Genomic DNA, 18161 nt, shown 5'->3' with positions numbered 1-18161 from the left:
CCCAGTTGGCAAGCTGCCTAGCTGCGTGAGGGCATATAGGTAAGAAATGCATCTTGGTATACATCAAGGCAAATTTTGAGCAATTTTCTTACATAACAGTTGATTAGATTGTTTTTCCCTTAGGCTGTGTGCCAGTATATAACTGGCACTGTACCTTGCATTTACCTGGAGATGAATGTCTGTGTGAGATGTGTGTGGGGGGGTTTTGTGGTTTTTGGTTTTTTTGGAACTTTTTCAATTCTTTTTTTTTAAATGTTAGCCAAATTTGGCAAAAGAAGAAATCATATTAGTACTAGTGTAGTCCTAGATTATTTATTAAATGTCATGGGGCAGGATTTAAAGGGTATTTGGATTCTAGGTGATAATTTAGAAACAAATGGGAGTTGCACATGTTTGTTGCTCAAGGACTTTTGAAAATCCCCTGGGGCAACTATATATATTTTTTTGGTGCCTAAATATCTTTGAAACTCTGGTTCTGTGTCCACTCCAGGTGCTTTAACTCATCTTCCCCATGTTCTGGTTTCTATCTAAAGAGGAAAACAAGTCTTCTTCCTAATGTAGTTTGCAGTTACATTTTAGTTTAGATTTAAAAAAGTACAAATATATATAATGTATGCAATAAAAAAGTAAAAACCCTTTATTCAAAATACTTAATGCAACTGTATTTGAAATATTGCCTTTGCTGTAGGCTATTTTGAAATTTAATATTAATCTGATCAAGTTTTAAAAAGGAAAATGATAATATGTATAAAAACTAGATACAACTTTTATCTGCTGTGAGCTGCTACTAGCTGCTTTCACTGCCCCACTTACCCTGCAGATCCTTGCTGCCTCCCCGATCCCGCACCCCAGTATCACGGTTAGATCCATTGCTGGAAATTCGGTGGAGCTCCTAGCAGGATTCTCCCTAATGAGCAACAGTCGTCAGGAAATTGTGAAGCAGCTAATTTTCTCTTGTTAATACTTTTATATCTTCCAAAGATGTTACTTAATAAACCGTAGGGGTTTATCAGGAAAAAAATGCCATTAACATTGCACCCATGAAGCTTCAGGTGAATTAGTTTTGGATGCGGTGAAGCTGGATGCTCAGCCTTGAGGCCTCGTGCCAGTGGGTGGCCAGCTGCAGCCCTTCCTCTGGGACGCGATTTTCCCCACGGTGCCCGGGCTATTCTTGTTGTAGCCCTCTCTTTCCACTCCGGTTCATTCTGTGCTGAGCTGCAAATGGCTAAGATGTTCCCTTCAGAAAAGAAGTAATGAATGTTTTAAAATACCCATAACATGAAACTTGGCTCTGTTTAGAAGCCTGTTGGTGGGTGTAATGGGTAGAAGGTATGAACTCAATTTTGTGCTGCCTCTAAGGCTTTCCTCACACTGCCTGTTCTTTTTTTGTTTATGAAATTATTACTTATTATTGCTTATTTTAGACCTTCTTTCCTTAAAGAAAGAATAAGCAGTGTCTCTATTTGTGTAAACAGATGAAGATGATAAGTTCATATAAAATGTTAACATTGGAATGACCGTAATTAGAATATAGTCTCCAACTTTGTTTTTTCCCTAGACTTCAAAGTTTGATTACCCACACTACTGTTTGGAGGACCATACAACCTCTGTCGATACAACGCAATTAGCCTTAGCTCTCCAATACAGTTCCACCACAATTTAAAAAGCTACATTCTGTATTTAATAATTTTTTTTAAATTACTTTGTTCTGATTTTATCCTTATTCAGTCCTTTTATATAAGAAACAGTTGTGGGTCTATGTCGCAGTTGGCTTTGAAAAAGATCTTTTTCCTTTCCCTTTTTTCTATCCATTTATGTTTTCTTTTAACCTTCTTTCTGTATCGTCCTGCCCTGCCCCAGCCCTGATAGGAGGCTGAAGTTGGGGCGTGATGCTGCTGAGCGTCTCTCAGTTGCTGCATTGTGTTAGGATTGCAGTCGTTTCTGTATCTGCCTTGCAGCTTTTTGGCAGCTGATGTTTGGTGGCTGCTCTCAGTCCCCAGGGGAGGCTGGAAGAGTCGAGCTTTTCTTTTGCCTTTATTTCTCTTCTGCTCCCCTCCCCTCGGCAGCCTTCGTGTCTTGTCTCTGTCCATTGTCGCTGCCGCGGAGGCAGATGGCAGAGCTCGGGTGCTCAGCGCGTTGCTGCTGTGTCCCGGCAAGAAGAATCGGACACAGGGTTGTATTGTGTGTCCTGGTAACCGGCGGAGAGGGGAAGCACACGTCCGTGAGCTGAACAGCCTGCGCGGCATGCGGCTGCTGCCTTCGGAGGCTATGGGGGGGGGGGGTCTTTCTGAGGAGGCTCATGAGAACAGCACAGTTATTGCCATTTGCTTTTTTGATTTTTTTTTCATTCTTTATTATCAACTATAATAGTGTTACACCTTTTTTTTTTTATGTGAAAGTTGCATAAATAGGTGGCTCTGCTTAAGACTTTCTAAATTCACTTGCCTGGAGAAGGTCCAACATGGCAATCTTTTCAGATGCAGGGAAGTGAATGTGCGTGGGAGTATGGCAGGCTTTTGATCAGCACTTTGGAAAACACAAGTTGTTTTAGAGCACTTTCTGATTTGCCATTTCCTTCCATCTTTTGAAAGCTTCTATAGGCATTATCCACTGCAAAATTAAAAATAGATATTCTCCATATCTTAACGTAATATCAAAAACTGTTTATTCTGCCTTGACAGAAGTATCCTTTTAATAAAGCAGCTCCATGTTTGTCTGACTTCCTTCCTGCTTTGCTTTACTGCTTTGCAGACAAGCTTGGAAGTTACTGAAGCCATGAACCACTGCCAATATTATAGTAGCAGAGAAGGAATAACTGAGTTTGTTTGGTTTTCTCTTTAGTACTTGGTTGTTTTAAATGCAGGTAACCAAGTCTTCTGATTTCCATGTCAGGCAGATATATTAGATGAGAATTTTTTCTCAAGAAAGTGAAAGGGATGTCACTAATTCCATAATTATCTAATTCTGATCTTGTTATGAATAAACTTTTTTGCCTTGAGATTGTTAGCTACATTATATTTCTCGTTCTTTTAGTGCACAAGCTATTTTTCTGATTCAGCTTATAAGCATTGTGAGAGACCTGTGAAATTGATAATACAATTTTAAGATGCCAATATGAGTTTTAATTATTCTTGTTGTTCTTGCAGATGTTCTTGAAGGCTATAACGGCACAATCTTTGCTTATGGACAGACATCATCAGGAAAAACTCATACTATGGAGGTACAGTGGCAAAATTAATTCTATTTGGTAGTAGCAGGAAAATTACATATCAATTGCTTGAACAAACCAGCTATCTGGAACACTGAACTGAGAATGGCGTATAAAAAGAGACATGGGTATATTTAGCTACTAATGCTTTTTAAGCTATAGTATTTTTTTGATGTGGAATTTTTTCCAGAGATGTTTACAGATATGTATCTGAAATAACAATCAGTGAGTGAAAAGTGCCAACTTTTCCATAGCATATTTGTCATAACGCTTTAGGTATGTGTGCATAAGGATTTGAGTGAGATATGTTAATACACGAATCAGAACAGCAATAGTGATCTGCAGAGATCCTGCCTTGCATGCAGGATTGTGAAAATTCATGCCTTGGTTATTGGTTTTCTCATTTGCACTCCCCTTCTGGGAATACCTCTCACGTGCTGCAGCACAGATGGATGAATTTGAGAATTGTTGCTCTGGAGAAAAGGAATACCAAATTCCAGTGGTTGAAGCCTCGAGTCTGTTTGTATTTCCAGTACACAAAGTGTAACAGTGGAGTGTTCTTCCCCCACAAATTAGGCTGTTCAGGTAGAGACACTTAAATGGTATTTTAGTCTCCTGCTAAAAACGGAGGATTAGTCAAGCATTAATTCTTCGGTGGACTGCTGTGTAAGTATTAGCTTAGGACTGTTTGATCACAAAAACTGTGCAAGCTGGGTGTACGTATTTTAGAACATTTCAGTTCAACTATGAAATTTAAACAGAAGGTCTAAAACAAAATATTGCTAAATGAAAGAAAATAAGAAAAAGCTGTGCTTCCAGTTGTTTAACAGTGTTAGACAGACTTGCTACGTGAATAACATGTGTGACCTGCCTAACCCGAAGGTCAAATGAGAAAGCAAGCAATATTCTCTTGAGCCAGTAGGCTCTGGTGAAATCACTGTTCGATTGCCACAGTTGCTCCTTTCCTGGAGGATGCAATAACCGATGCCTCGTGTCTAATTAAGTCTGTCCTTGCCTCCTTTGGAGAGTGAGGATGGAGGAAATCACTAGTTCAGTCCTCACAGATGGCACAAGGACTGAGTAATCCACCAGCTCTGAATGTAATTAAATCAGAATGTCTGCAGGGCTTGAGCTGGTGCTTCCACATGGCATGGGGGAAGATCCCTTAAAGCCAATTTATAATCAGAATTACAAGCTGTGATAAAGAAAATGACTATAGGAAAATGTCTGACTCTTTCTTTTTCTTTTTTTTTTTTCTTTTTTTTTTTTTTAACTGTCATTTTAAAGTGGTTTCAAGTCTATATTCAGTCTTAATCCTCTTTTTAACCCTATATCCTCTTGTAGCACTGCTATAGTATGTTGTGGAAGAAAAAGCTAGTCTGAAGTTGAAGAAATATTAAATCCTCTAGGTAAAGCTGTTATGGAGGATTTTCTGTGAAATGCTTTATAGTATTAGTGTTAAGCTTAAGCAGGACATAGTAGTATAATATAGCCAGGATAGACTCTGACATACATGGGTTTTTCTCCTGTGCTAGAAAGCACACTTGCCACCCTGTATAGCAGGATAGATAGTCTTAAAATTATGTATTTTTTGTCCGTAAGATTACACTGACGTGCTTTGGCCTTTCAGTAGTTTGTCCCCACAGGTTGTAATTATTATGTCAACATTCTGGAATAGAGTGCTGTCTTGACTCTTACACTTCACTAGCTACTGCCTGCTATGTTTAAATGTGGAAATTGATGTTCTTATTAAAATGAAAGGCTTTAATGAGCAGCAGACTCTGTCCTGGGGCTTTGCGGGGGGCTGACTAACTGCAGTGTCAGCATGGCAGCAGCAGAAGCGTGTTTCTCCAAATCGTTTCTGAGGTCACACCTAAATCCATAAGGTGTGGGGGGTGTTTTTTTTTGTCTTGTTTTTGTTTTTTGGCTTCAGCTTTCCGGGGAAAGGAAAGGAAAGGAAAACATAAGTATTATATAGAGCTCATGAGATGAGAACGTTTAATTAAATTATCTTATGTGTTGTCACTTACACAGGACAGAAGCAAATATTAGGGCATATGTTTACCTAGCGCAGTGGAGCATAGTGCAGACATCCCAAAGCTGATGTGCCTCTGTGTAGAAAGAAGTCTTTGCATGAAAACTCAAATTCATACCGGCTTTTGGCTGAGCTAATAACCCAGCTTGATCGAAAGTATTACAGAAAAAGGGGCACTATGTAGCTCTAGTGTCTCTGGTTCATAGGTACATTTGTCTTTGTAACCTTAGGAATCTTGCATCTTGCACTGTTTTATAGTATAGGCATTATATATATACACGCACACATATATATGTAGGTATGTATTACATGCCTTTGGTTGCACTGTGCGTTGCAGAAGTATCAAATGCAAATGTCTGTACATTGCTGTTCAGGGGAAGAACTCCTTTACCCCCTTTGGGAAGACTATCTCTAGTAGGGTATCTCCATACAGGGTAGCCAGTTGACTTCAGTGAGCTTTTTGAGGACTTTTTCAGTGAGAAGAAATGAATAGCATGAAAACTGTACTGCAGTGTCTGTTCAGTAACAGCTTTGTGTAACAAAACTAGGTGTTGTGCAATGATGCCTTTGCTAGCAAGGTTTAAAAACAAAAAAGTGTTGAGTTTTGTTCTGTGTGCGTGTGTATAGTGTTTCCCTTCCACTGAGGATTCAGTTTGATCATTGTTCTTTTTCATTCTCATGGTATGAAAAAAAAAAAAAAAGTATATTGTACAGCAAGCACTCTAGTTTTAGAGAAGCTTAACAGGATGTTTTATACAGTATAGCAGTTAACTGCTCCCACTGCAAAAGTTAATGTTATTTAACATAAAATATTAATTGTTTAGTTATAGCTGAGTGTTGTTTCATAGGGAAGGCAGTTAGCAATATAACTGATTTCTTTCTCTATTCCGCCTATTATTTCCAAGATGTGTAATTGAAAGTCATAAACCTAGTAACTGCTTTAAATTCAAGCTTTGAGATATTGTAGGTTCTTCATGTTAAATTTCCTTCTTCCTAGGTTAATGTTTAGAACCAACTTTTTGGTGTCTAGAAAGACTGTATTAGACTATACTGATAAAGGCTGACTGACTGATAAAATGGGTCTATATAACCCACTGGTCAGTCAGAACCACACATAATGCTGAGGAAGCCGTGCCTGCCTGTATGCTTTTCTTCCGATTTCGCTAAAATTGTTCTGGTGTTCAGTAATTTTGCTTGTAGAAGTTACTGATCAAAAATAACTTTCCATGATGAGGATTGTATGGTTACCATTATGTTTTGAAAATTTCTGTACCAGTATTTGGAGAAAGATGTTTTGTTATGCTGGTTATTGGCAGTAATACTTAGATGAGGTTTTGAAGATCATATGTTTTCTAGACCATATGTTTTGATGGTGCCTTATGGCTACTGACTGAAATGCTTGTTATGGCATCTTTAAGCAGTTTCACGTAGTACGTAGAAATAATACAATGTATGTAGTAGTCAGAAGAAGGGTTTTATTTCATGTTTATGTTTTTGTTCGGTACTTAAATAGTGATAGCTTTCCTATATACGTTTGACTTGCTCCGAAAGAGGAATGCAACTGAAGGGAGCCATGCAGCCAGGAAACTGTTTTTATTTCATATTTGGTTCCCCAAAGAATAGAGGAAGGTAGTTGTGCAAATTAGTACAGAGAACAGTAATGTTTGCAAAGCACTGCTCTCTGGCAGTAGGCCCAGCAAGCTGAAACCAGAATGTATTACTCTAATCCCCAAATCCCCACAACCCAGCTTTCCCTTCAGCTTTCTAGTGCAGTGGTGAAAGAGAATCTGAATGCTGTAAGACTTTTAATTTCTGACATGTTTTCACACATCTGATTTTTAACTGGGAGAACCAGGCCATAATTTGTGTTTTGTTTGTGTTTATTTCTCTATCTTAAATCAGGGAGTAACAATGTAAATAGCAGCAGGACAGCGTGCTTCACAACTGGTAGGAACTGACAAAACAAATAAGTACTCGGTAGGGTGAAGAGTGCTAACATGTTGAGTCATTCTGCCACCTCTTATGTGCGCTTGTATCAAGCAAATCCCCACCGAGCAGCAGACGTGTTCGTAGGGCCCGCTGTATGAAGATCCGTTTGAACAAGGCCTTCTCTTCTGCTGTGCCTGAGCAACGCTTTCCAAGTTACAGTTTGCTTTTGTGTCTGTAGGGGAAGCTGCATGACCCTCAGCTAATGGGAATCATTCCAAGAATTGCACATGACATCTTTGATCACATCTATTCCATGGATGAAAACCTGGAGTTTCACATAAAGGTAAATGCAGAATGGCATGTTACGTAATGGGTCAGATGAAGGAAAGTTGAGCTGGATGTGAAATCTGGATTCTTACAACATTTTGCTGCAGAACTTTTCCTTTTCACAATTCCAAGAACTATTACATTAAGAGGACATCTGTTTGAAAAATCTGATAGATTTATTAGCCTAAGGAAAGGACCTTTGACGGAATATTTTGGCTGTATTGCTGACTCAGGTTGGCTAGTCTGTCTTGGCAAACTTCAGTTAAAATGGCAGTCACAGCAGAATAGCTTGAATTAACAGCTTGGTTGTATCTCAGGCTTCCCTGTAGCCTTTCTCAAGTTGGTTGCCTTGTTTTAGTCACCCTTCTCCAAAGCTCATAGGCTAGCCAACTCTGTAAGAGAATATGGTAAGAACATCCTCACCTTACTGCAGCTTCTCCAAAAGACTGTGCTGCAGTCGCCCTAGTTATAACCATAACTGCTATTGGCTCACATGGCATTTGATACAATATTGATATGCTGTTCTTATTTCAAAGATATGAACAGTCATCCATAATACAAGGGTTTGAAATGGAGGAAATAGCTTTGGGCAATTTTACAGAAGGATGTTTAGAAGTCAGTTTTGTCTCAGGACCTTACATATGGGTTTCAGAAGATGGTGGACTAAGTTGCAATTTGAACAGCTAGTATGTTTCTTGCCTATCCCTGTTGTGATCCCTTACATATGATCTCTCTAAAATTCTTTGAAGTGACCTTTAATTTCTATCCCTCATCCAGTCTCCTTCACTGGCTGCATTAAAGCCCTTAAAGCACCTCTGCATATTTTTTCTCATAATCCAGCATAATCTAGCATGTTTTACACATCTCTGAGGCTGTTACTGTCCTGCTGGAAGTCCTAGATCGTTTTTGTAATGAGAGTGCTCTTACACTGCTCAAGAACAGGTGCTGCTACGCTCAAGAAGTATAGACAAAGTTTCAAACTTTACAAAGTTGAAATAAACCATCTAGATATTTTAGTGGATCTTGGATTATAAAATTTTGAGCTCCTTAAGAAGAGACATCTCTGAAGTTTTACAGAAATGGCTTCCGCAAGAGTGAGAATGATTTGTTTTCAGCATCTGGAGAACTCTCATGTGGCTATTGCTATTCTGCGTGACAGTACTTTGATACGAATAGATGGGCACCCCTTTGTACCAGACACTAGGCATAGTAAATGCCTGTCCCAGCAGAAGAGTATCACTTTATAAATCATGTTCTGCCAGCACTGAATTGTTTCAGTGGTTTCCTATCAGAGTTGACGCTTTTGAATATTATAACAGAAAAGCTGCCTAAATAGCAATGAATGAGTGAGTGGTTATACAAGAAGCTGTCATCTAGCGAGATACGTGTTCTGTCACTGAGACCAAGCATTTAACCAAACTGTCAGTCTTTTAATAATTGAGCCAACTTTGAAAGTGAGTGACTTTTTTTATTCTCCTTTGGTTTTTGTTTTCTTTTCTTCCCTCCCTCTTTTGTTAGAGACCCGTTAAGAGCAGGGAGGGCATCCTCTCCAGTGTATGTTGGTCTTCAGTACTATGTTAACAGGATAATACAAAGCACATGAAATGAGTCTGGGCGAACTAGACAGTTGAAACAAGCTAGTCCAGAGGATGGCTTTAAATGGGACACAGATGGAGAAAATGCACAAAAGCTAAACACATCTGTATGTAATAGCAGTGATCATGTAGGAAGATCAAATCATCAGTTTAAAAAAATAAATATAAATGCAACTTATTTTTTCCCATGACATAAAATGATACTTTACTATCTAGAATTTAGCTGCCTAGTATTTGTCTAGCTAAATAATCCCTGGATAAAACTTATTTCCAGTGCACTTAGGCACCATCCTCTAAGGCATTTCTGTTTGTTTCTGTCAGAGTTGAATAACCCTTTATTTAGTCATTAATTCTCCCTCTCCTTAAATGTTTTTTTCCCTCTTTAATTATTTATTTATTTTAAGGACAGTCGTCTGTCTTTTCTTCAAGTTGCTCTCTCAGACCTGATTCAGGAAAGAACTTTACATGTGCTTCACTTGGTTTCATTTAACGTGTATTGCTCAGGTTTACGTAACTAGTATGTTAAACCACTGAATATGCCCTCTGGTTTGTGCTGGTGAGTGTCAGTGTGCCTTTTACAGCTGTCCAGTTGTACCCTACTAGTGATGCTGTACTGATAAGATTATGGTCAATATTTTTGTCCATTTTGCATGTCTCAGAAAATGCGTAGAAGATAATCTTTGTCCAAAGCTTTTTTGTTTGTTTGTTTGTTTTGGTCAAGTTTTCCTCTTGAATCAGTGATAGATGGAGAAAGACCAGGTAGCGTGACATGTAAATCGTTCAAAATACAAGTACTTTTACATGAAAGAGTTGTGATTCAAACTTTGAATTGTGTGTGAATCGACTGTGTGAGATGGGTCGTCTTTTTAGTTTGGTGCTTTTTATTTTGACAAGTATGGAAACATAAGTACAATCATTTTTAAATCACCAGAGTTTAAATATTTAATGTATATGATTATTTAATTAGGTTTCCTACTTTGAGATTTATTTGGACAAAATAAGGGACCTACTTGATGGTAAGTTTTTCATTTCTTTTACTTATGTGACTAAGTGGTGTTGTGTTTGTTGTAGTGATTTGTTTCCCCTTTAGTGTTGATTCAGTTACTTTGAGAGGGATTTAAATTTAAGCTTATGACTGGGTTTACGAAAGAAAATTTTGCAGTTTAAGTTGTATGCTTCTCTGGCTTTTGTGCACCTACTTCCATGATGCTTGGTTATAGATTAGTGAGCATAGAGATTTTTACAGAATGGGCAGAGTCATATAAACCACCACTGAATTTTAGTGTACCCTGCATGTCTGAGCCTTGTTGGTGGTGCATATTCTTATGGTGAAATTGTAACTGAAATAAATAAATTTAAAAAAAAAGTATACAATGTTTTGTTAAGGTTCTTGGTTAAATTCAGAACATGTTCAGCTCAAGTTATGCTTGCTTTACTTCTGCTAGATAGTTACTTGAGAGTTTTCTCTCCCTTTTACCATTTGGGTTTCTATGCATGCTTGCTATATGTTGATGAAAGCAATATGTGCTTGTTGAATCAGCCTGAAGTCAGAAATGTATGCTAATAGTGACACAAAAAAGTAACGTGCGTTGGAGTGTTTTTTTAGAGTCCTTGAGTTCTTCTGTATGTTTTGAAATTTTTGCTGCTTTGAAGAAATCCAAATTGGTCTGTATTTAACTTACTGATCTCAGCATTAAGCAATAGGTCTGTGCCGTTAAGTTTGCTTTAAAGAAAAAAAATACAGATTTACATAACAGAAACCATGATAGATAATAAGGACTGGGAAGTGACTACACTCTTCAGCTACAAATTTAATACATTCAGATTATCTGTGGTGCGTCTAGTTGACACATTATTACTTGTGGAATATTTGTAACAAACTGCATCTTTCTTCCTAGTGTCAAAAACGAACCTTGCTGTACATGAAGATAAAAACAGAGTTCCATATGTTAAGGTACAAGAAAAACTTTGATGCTCGTTTTTTTCATTCTTTCTCAGATAACCAATAAATGCATTTTTATACAGATCTCCATTTGTATCCTGATGTGTTTGCTGAGGTGATTCATCTCGTGTTCAAAGTCTTGGATGTTGAAGTCATATTAGTCCCTGAATTTAAAGAGTTTCTTGAAATATTAATGGGCTTGAATCATTTATGTTTGCTTTATTTTCCCAACTTGAAACGCTTACGTTTTGTTATAAAGGTGTTAAGTTTTAAGTATTCATGTTTCTATTTCACGCTGGATATGAAAGAGAACTTCTTGAAGGATTTTTTTTCTTTAATATTTTGTTGCATAGATGCTGTGATCTGGCAACATTTTAGAACACGTTTGTTGGGTTAGGAGCTCATGTCAATTATTTTATGGCTTCCTGTGCCTTCACTTAAATTGTTCACTTAAATGTAAATTGTACTTGTGAACATATGTGAACCTTACATACAGTATTGGTCTGTGTATTCTGATTCTCGGGGCGGGGGGGGAAATTCCCTTGGTAATATTGTATTAAAGCAGAGGAGGACAATACATCTCGTCTTTTAGACTGAGAGAGGAAAAACTAATCTGACTATGTAATCTCACCCGAATTAGTAATCTGAATATATAGTCTCATTCCATGTGTTCAAATAATGACACTTGCTTTGGCTGCATGTTTGGATTTGACTGACTCTTTAACCCTGTGAAAGAAAACGTTCTCTCAGGCTGTTCCAGCAAGTCCTGCTGAAGTTGATACAAAGGCACGTTTTGACCCGCTGCCTTACTAAAGTTCATATTAGAGGTTGATGATTCTTCTTCTGATTTTATTTGTCAGTGCTAAATATTATTCTTGATGGCTTTTGAAGTAGTAGTACAAACTTTTCTGTGTTCAATTTCCATATTTATAGGGATGTACAGAAAGATTTGTGTCTAGTCCTGAAGAAGTTTTGGATGTCATTGATGAAGGGAAAGCTAACCGTCATGTAGCTGTTACAAGTAAGTAATCTATGGAAGCTTTTCGGTCTACAAAGCATTGGCTATAGTTGCTTCCTGATTGTGTATTGATTCTTAATGTTCACAAAGTACGTAATATACTTATGTGAAAGATGTAATGATGCACAAATTTTAACACTCCAAAATGACTAGAACTGCATTTTTATTTATTTTAGAGGAGCTTCACAGCATGCAGAAACATGTAGTTTCAGCTTTGAAAACTCCCAAATGTAATGTGTGCCACTAGATATAAAAAGTCAAAATTTCTGTAGTTACATTTAATATAGATACTGCAGAATTATATATAATTAAACATATATATACACACATTCTTCTCTGTGCTACAAGTCAAGAGTTCTTAGGAATTCATTGGTCAAAATGGCAAGCAAAGATTGTGGAGAAATTACTTTTATTCCAGAATGAGCTCCTATTCTTTGCTGTTATCATACTCTGCCTGTTTATGTCTTGTGACTTATCCCAGGGAGGCAGTGGCTTGGGCTGAGCTCCAGTGATGGCAAAGCAAATAAATCTTTCTAAATAAATAAAAATCACTTCAGCCTGTGTCAAACTTGCATATAGCCTAGCTAGCTCTATGGTGATAAGAAAGGCAGGTGTCTCTGGCCTGTTTTGCAATTTATATTGCAAGATATGTTGATCCAAGCAGTGAGCTTGGCAGAAGCTCAACTTATAACTCAAATTTTCTTTTTTTTTTTTTTTTTTTTTAACATTTCTTTTATGATGCCCTTAGTAACTCCTTTCTCTTCCATGTCTCTACTTTTTTGCTTTAATAAATACTGTATTGTTTCTGGTTTTCTTTGCCTTTTTACCATACTAATAGAAATGCTATCTTTTCCTGAGTAAGGTTTACTCCTTTGGTTTTTGTTATTGTCTTTAACAAAAAGTATCCAAATTTACCCCTTGTTGTGATATTATCTGCTGCATTTGGCACACAGAAGTTCATACAGAAGTTCATCAGAGAATGCACTTTACCAAGACTGAAATCAAGGAGCAGCAAAAAGCAAATTTGGAAGTGTAATAGAAAAACTGAGTTTGGGGATAGAGGAGAAAAAGGGAGTTGAGGCTGTGAGTTGGGAAAGATGGCAATGGGGTCTATGGTAACCAAGAAGATAGAGGAAATGGAGGAAAAAGTGTTTTTCTGGTTCTTAATGCTTTTTCTCTTTGCTACTTTATGAAACTTTAAGCATAATATGGTTACCACTGAATTTAGAATTTTCTGAGTGGAAGCTGTGACTGTAGCTGCCTCTGCTCTACCTGCTGTGTGGGTGAAGGAGGATTTCTTACTTACAGAAGCAATAAAAATGACTCTCAAATTCTAATTTAAGTAATATGTTTTTGATAAAAACATCTCCTAAACTTTGGGAAGGCTTCTTAAACAATGGCTCATTTTTTTTAATTGGTTTATAATTCTTTACATTCTCTTGTTCAACTAAAAAAAAAAAAAAGATCAGTCTCAGTCCAGGATGCTGAACTTAATTTCTAATTGTAGGTCTACATTTTAAATAGCATCTGTTGTATCATAGATATACTTTGTGTGTGCAATGTATCTTTATTAACAAGCACAAAAGGAGATAACCTTTATTTCTGCTTCTACCCATGAAATGGCATTTTATTATACTTAAAGCCATGTTTTCTTTCCCCTGCCACCCGGTCATTTTATTTTCCTTCAGAGGAAGGAAAAAAAAACCCTTCAACTTACAAGGCTTTTTTCCAAGGCTGTCATTTAGCATGAATCTGGTTAAATTGCTCATGTCAGGAAAAAGTAAGAGCTCATTCTATAGCATGTGAGTGTTAGTTGCAGCTCTTGGTGCAGACTCTGCTCTCAGTACGGTTGCACTTATATGTGAACTCTTATTTTTGAGCTCATTAGTCACAGGCTTGTTATGATGAAATAATTTCTTGGCAAGTTTAAAAGGCATTTAAACAAAACATTTAAAATGTGATTGCTCTGTAGATATGAATGAACACAGCTCTAGAAGCCACAGTATCTTCCTCATTAATATTAAGCAAGAGAATGTGGAAACTGAGAAGAAGCTCAGTGGAAAGCTTTACCTGGTAGACTTGGCTGGAAGTGAGAAGGTAATCTTTCTTTTTTCCTAAGCTGTGCTTGGAGATATTAATGGGATCACTACACTGAACATACAAGTGTGCGTGTGTCACTCTAAAACTAAACTAAGTATAGTTACAAAAGTTTTACAGAAGTCTTATCTTGAATGTTACCATTCATATGCCAGTGTTTTTTTTTATTTTTTATTAAGTGAGCTAGAGAAAAGGAAAGGGTCAGAACTGTTTGGTATGAAATGCAAACCCAAGATCTGTAATATAATGAAGTGGATTGAACCCGCATATTTTCACGTAGTTTCATGTGTAGTTATGGGTTTCATTTAAAAAAAGAAAAAAAGAAAAAAAAAAGTTAGCCTCAGTTTACTTGAAAATGTTGCAACTCTTAGCTAATTTATCGAATTAAGCTCTTACTTTTACTTGTTTATGTTCAGACGTATACTATTCCTAGGACTTGTGTATTTTTTTCATATACTAGCTCAGTGAAATAACGCCAGTTAATGTTCAGTTATACAGCTGAAGTCTATTTGCAGTCTCTGAATGACTCTCTTAATTGTAGTGACTATTTCTGCTTTCCATTATGGAAAAATACTAACCAAAAAATAACTTGTATCTGTTTATCACAAACGTAATGGTCTAGAACACTATTACGATGGGAAAAAAGTCACTGTTTCTTAGTTGTGGTTCTGACATCCTGTGGGGTGTTCAAAACTCATTCACTGTACATAAAATAAAATTAAAAGCTGTCCTTCAAGATGGATCCTTGGTAACTACTGTGCATTTCAAAATGACTAAATAATTGTTCATAATGAAGCAACAGAGATGGCTTCCATTGTGGTGGTAAATTTTTATCTTTGTCTGAAAATGCGAAGGTAAAATAAATGGTTTTGTTTAATAGGCTGTGCACCTTTCGGAAATGCTTATTTTGATGAAGTAGTTAAGTCATTGGTAGAATGTGGAAGCCATTCACCACAATAATTAATCATATTCATTTTCAATATTAAATGCTAAATTAAAAACTTTTAGTAATGTTAGAAGGTGAGTACCTAGTTAGATTCTGCTCTTCACTGAAACTTGCCCTTTTGCAATTCATTATGTTGGCTTGGGCGTTCCACTGAAAACCTGAAATAAGGATTTCCTTGGTAGATTGTTTTCTTAAAATGTATGGTCATGTTGCCTTTTATATCATGTGTCAATGTTTTTTAGAGGAAAGTGCGATACTCTAGTTTCAGCATAGAGGAAAAATATATGGCTTTGTCCTGCATTTCTGCATAAACCCTGGCAGGAGGCGGGGAGTGGCAGGAGGGGATGGGAAGAGAGAGAAAAGGCTGTAAATCTTCATTTCTATCCAAAGGAGTGCTCTTCCCAGGACACTAGGCCACTGGGCTGGGTGCCTTGGGGTCCAGTTTGTGGATCAGCAAACCTTGCATTCGGTATGAGCAAGGTCATGCTTTTCTGTCCTGACACTCTTGGTCCATGCAAGCAAAATACAATGCCAAAATACTTGTTTGGTGGCCTATGCTGTGCCACTGAGCATGCCCTGAAGATATTTGCAAATGATATCACTTGCAAGTTCCCTATCTGTGTGGACAGTCTGGTCTTGAAAGTGGCCTCCAAGTGTCCTCACAAGAGAGCACAGACTTAACAGCTTTTTCTCTATAGCAAAGTAAAGGCATATAGGTGAACTTGCTCTGAAACTGGAAGAAAGTCAGAAATATTGCAGGCTTCCACTAACAGAAAAAGGTGAATATTAAAAAATCCCCCTTTTCATGTTGAGGATACATTTGTTTTGTTTCTCTTCCAAGCCTGTTAATTGTTGCACTATCTTCATTTGCATCGTAACTGTATTTGTACAGGCGCTTGCTAGCAGCTGAGCCTGATTGCGGTGTGTTCTCTCTGGTAGGTCAGCAAAACTGGAGCGGAGGGTGCTGTTCTTGATGAAGCTAAAAATATCAATAAGTCTTTGTCTGCATTAGGCAATGTGATATCTGCCTTGGCAGAAGGAACTGTAAGTAATCCTGTTTTGTGCTGTTTAAGAATGATTTATTTATTTATTTATTTATTTACCATGTGCATAAGAAATAAGCTAACATTTCAATTCAGGAAGAAGAAAGTATTGGCTTTCCTACCATAAACCAATGGCACTTCTGCTACTCTACTAAATATAAAAAAACCAAATTCTCAGTGATCTCACTTGAGCAGTTATCCAGTGCAGTACATCTTAGCACAATCAAAAAAATTACACTTCAGAATTATATGCTTCAAAATCCATTAATTCTCTCACTGTAGACTTTTAATGAGGGAGAACCTGATATCATTAATTTTAAAAAATTGTTCTTGCACCTGATTTTTGTTTTGGTTAGAAAACCCACGTTCCATACCGAGACAGCAAAATGACCCGAATACTTCAGGATTCCCTTGGTGGAAACTGCAGAACCACCATTGTTATATGCTGTTCTCCTTCTATTTTCAATGAAGCGGAAACAAAGTCTACACTAATGTTTGGACAGCGGTGAGTCTTAGTCATCATTAGACTAGATAACAATTTTTTGTGCTCTTCCATATGTTCTGAAACAGCTGTGTCTTCTCCTTGAATGCTATCTCAGTGATTATGGTTGCAAAAAAGTGTCTTCTCACCTGTTAATTAAGCAAAGTGTAGAATGTGAATTTAGTGTAATATTGACAGCTGTTATAGATTACCATGATAGCTCACAGACATTTTTGTTTTTAGGATCTTAACAAGATAGGAACAAGTCCTCAGGAGCTAATATGGAAGTGGTCAGGAAAAAATTTCTCTTGTGTGTTCAGTGGCGATAGTCATATCAAGTACGTTTGGGAGGTTTGCAAAAAATAGGTCAGGCTAATTTAAATAATTACTGTCTCTGTTGTAATTGAACTCTAATACTTTGGAAAATTACTTTGTTTCATGCATGTATATTTGTAATAGCAGGAAAAAATACTAATAGTTTGATTGTTTTTGAGATTCAATTTATTTAAGTTTGTACAATACATTAGATATGTTTTTGTCTGAAAGTGGATTATGTTTTCTGATGTGCATAACTTTTGCATTGAAGCCCACACTATGAAGAAGCATTTTATATTGGAAAGTAAAATCATGTATAAAAGATCAATCTGAGAATCTTTTATTGATTTATTGCCCCATCTTAGTCTTTAATGTGTCCTTTTTCGTAGTTTAGTGAGGTAAGGTGATCCCTTCAGTGCATAAACAGAAGAGTACACAAAAACATAGGATGGGCAGTGGGGGACAAATGGATGCAGTTGGGTGCAGTCCCTCTTAGTGGACAATTGTGAGGATTAGGGATGATGCCATAGGTTAAAGCTGGGAGACAACTCTGCAACATTTTCCCCGTCTGGCTTTGCCAGAAACGATATTAACTTGTCTTTGACGTCGGCTGGGATTTATGGAAGGCAGGGAAGGATCTACATGCTGCAAGCCAGGTAGCTGTAAAAAGCATGAATTTCTATGATCTCTGCTTGCTATGACAGTTTCTTCCCACACTGTGCAACCATAAACTACTCCCTTCGAACAAAAGCTTGCAGAGAAAAAGTCCCCAAAGGGAACTTCACAGGTCTTTCCAGTAAGTTTTTTTTGAGAAAGGGCTATAAAAGGAGGAAATAGTTGCTAACATAATCAGATTAAGGGTTGCTATGCTTTTTTAAATTCACCTTTGTATAGTCAACATGAGATGAAGTTGTTGAAGATGGAAACTTTTACTGAAATTCCGTGTACTATGTGGCAGAGAAATTTTGAATAAATGCAAATATTAAGATTATTATTAAATTTATTAATTAGTAATTATTAAATACAAACTCTGAAGTCTAATGACTTGCGCAGTTTTTGTTGATTGCAATAGTTTAAATGTTTTGATGGCTCATTTTTAAATCTCCATCCTTACAATTTTCTGACTTAGGTGACTTTAGTCAAATGTACAGCTTACACCTCTATAAAACAAAACAGCAGTTCCATTGCTCCAGCTAAATAATTCTGGATCAGGCTCTGGTTCAGT

The 18161-nt window shown here is 37.1% G+C and overlaps 1 protein-coding gene across 1 annotated transcript in view; it reads left to right on the top strand.

Moving 5' to 3' along the window:
* Window positions 1–18161, top strand: part of KIF5C (kinesin family member 5C) — a 95082-nt gene that overhangs the window by 31004 nt on the left and 45917 nt on the right. The window contains exons 3-10 of the mRNA XM_026097578.2: window positions 3147–3220; window positions 7411–7515; window positions 10062–10110; window positions 10993–11048; window positions 11970–12057; window positions 14027–14151; window positions 16037–16141; window positions 16497–16645. Coding sequence (XP_025953363.2) covers window positions 3147–3220; window positions 7411–7515; window positions 10062–10110; window positions 10993–11048; window positions 11970–12057; window positions 14027–14151; window positions 16037–16141; window positions 16497–16645 — 751 coding nt within the window. The remainder of the gene's footprint in view (window positions 1–3146; window positions 3221–7410; window positions 7516–10061; window positions 10111–10992; window positions 11049–11969; window positions 12058–14026; window positions 14152–16036; window positions 16142–16496; window positions 16646–18161) is intronic.

Source organism: Dromaius novaehollandiae, chromosome 7 (genome assembly GCF_036370855.1).
Source record: "Dromaius novaehollandiae isolate bDroNov1 chromosome 7, bDroNov1.hap1, whole genome shotgun sequence".
Classification (NCBI taxonomy): Eukaryota; Metazoa; Chordata; class Aves; order Casuariiformes; family Dromaiidae; genus Dromaius; species Dromaius novaehollandiae.
The sequence above is the reverse complement of the archived record's forward strand: the minus strand, read 5'-3'. Positions and strand labels throughout refer to the sequence as shown.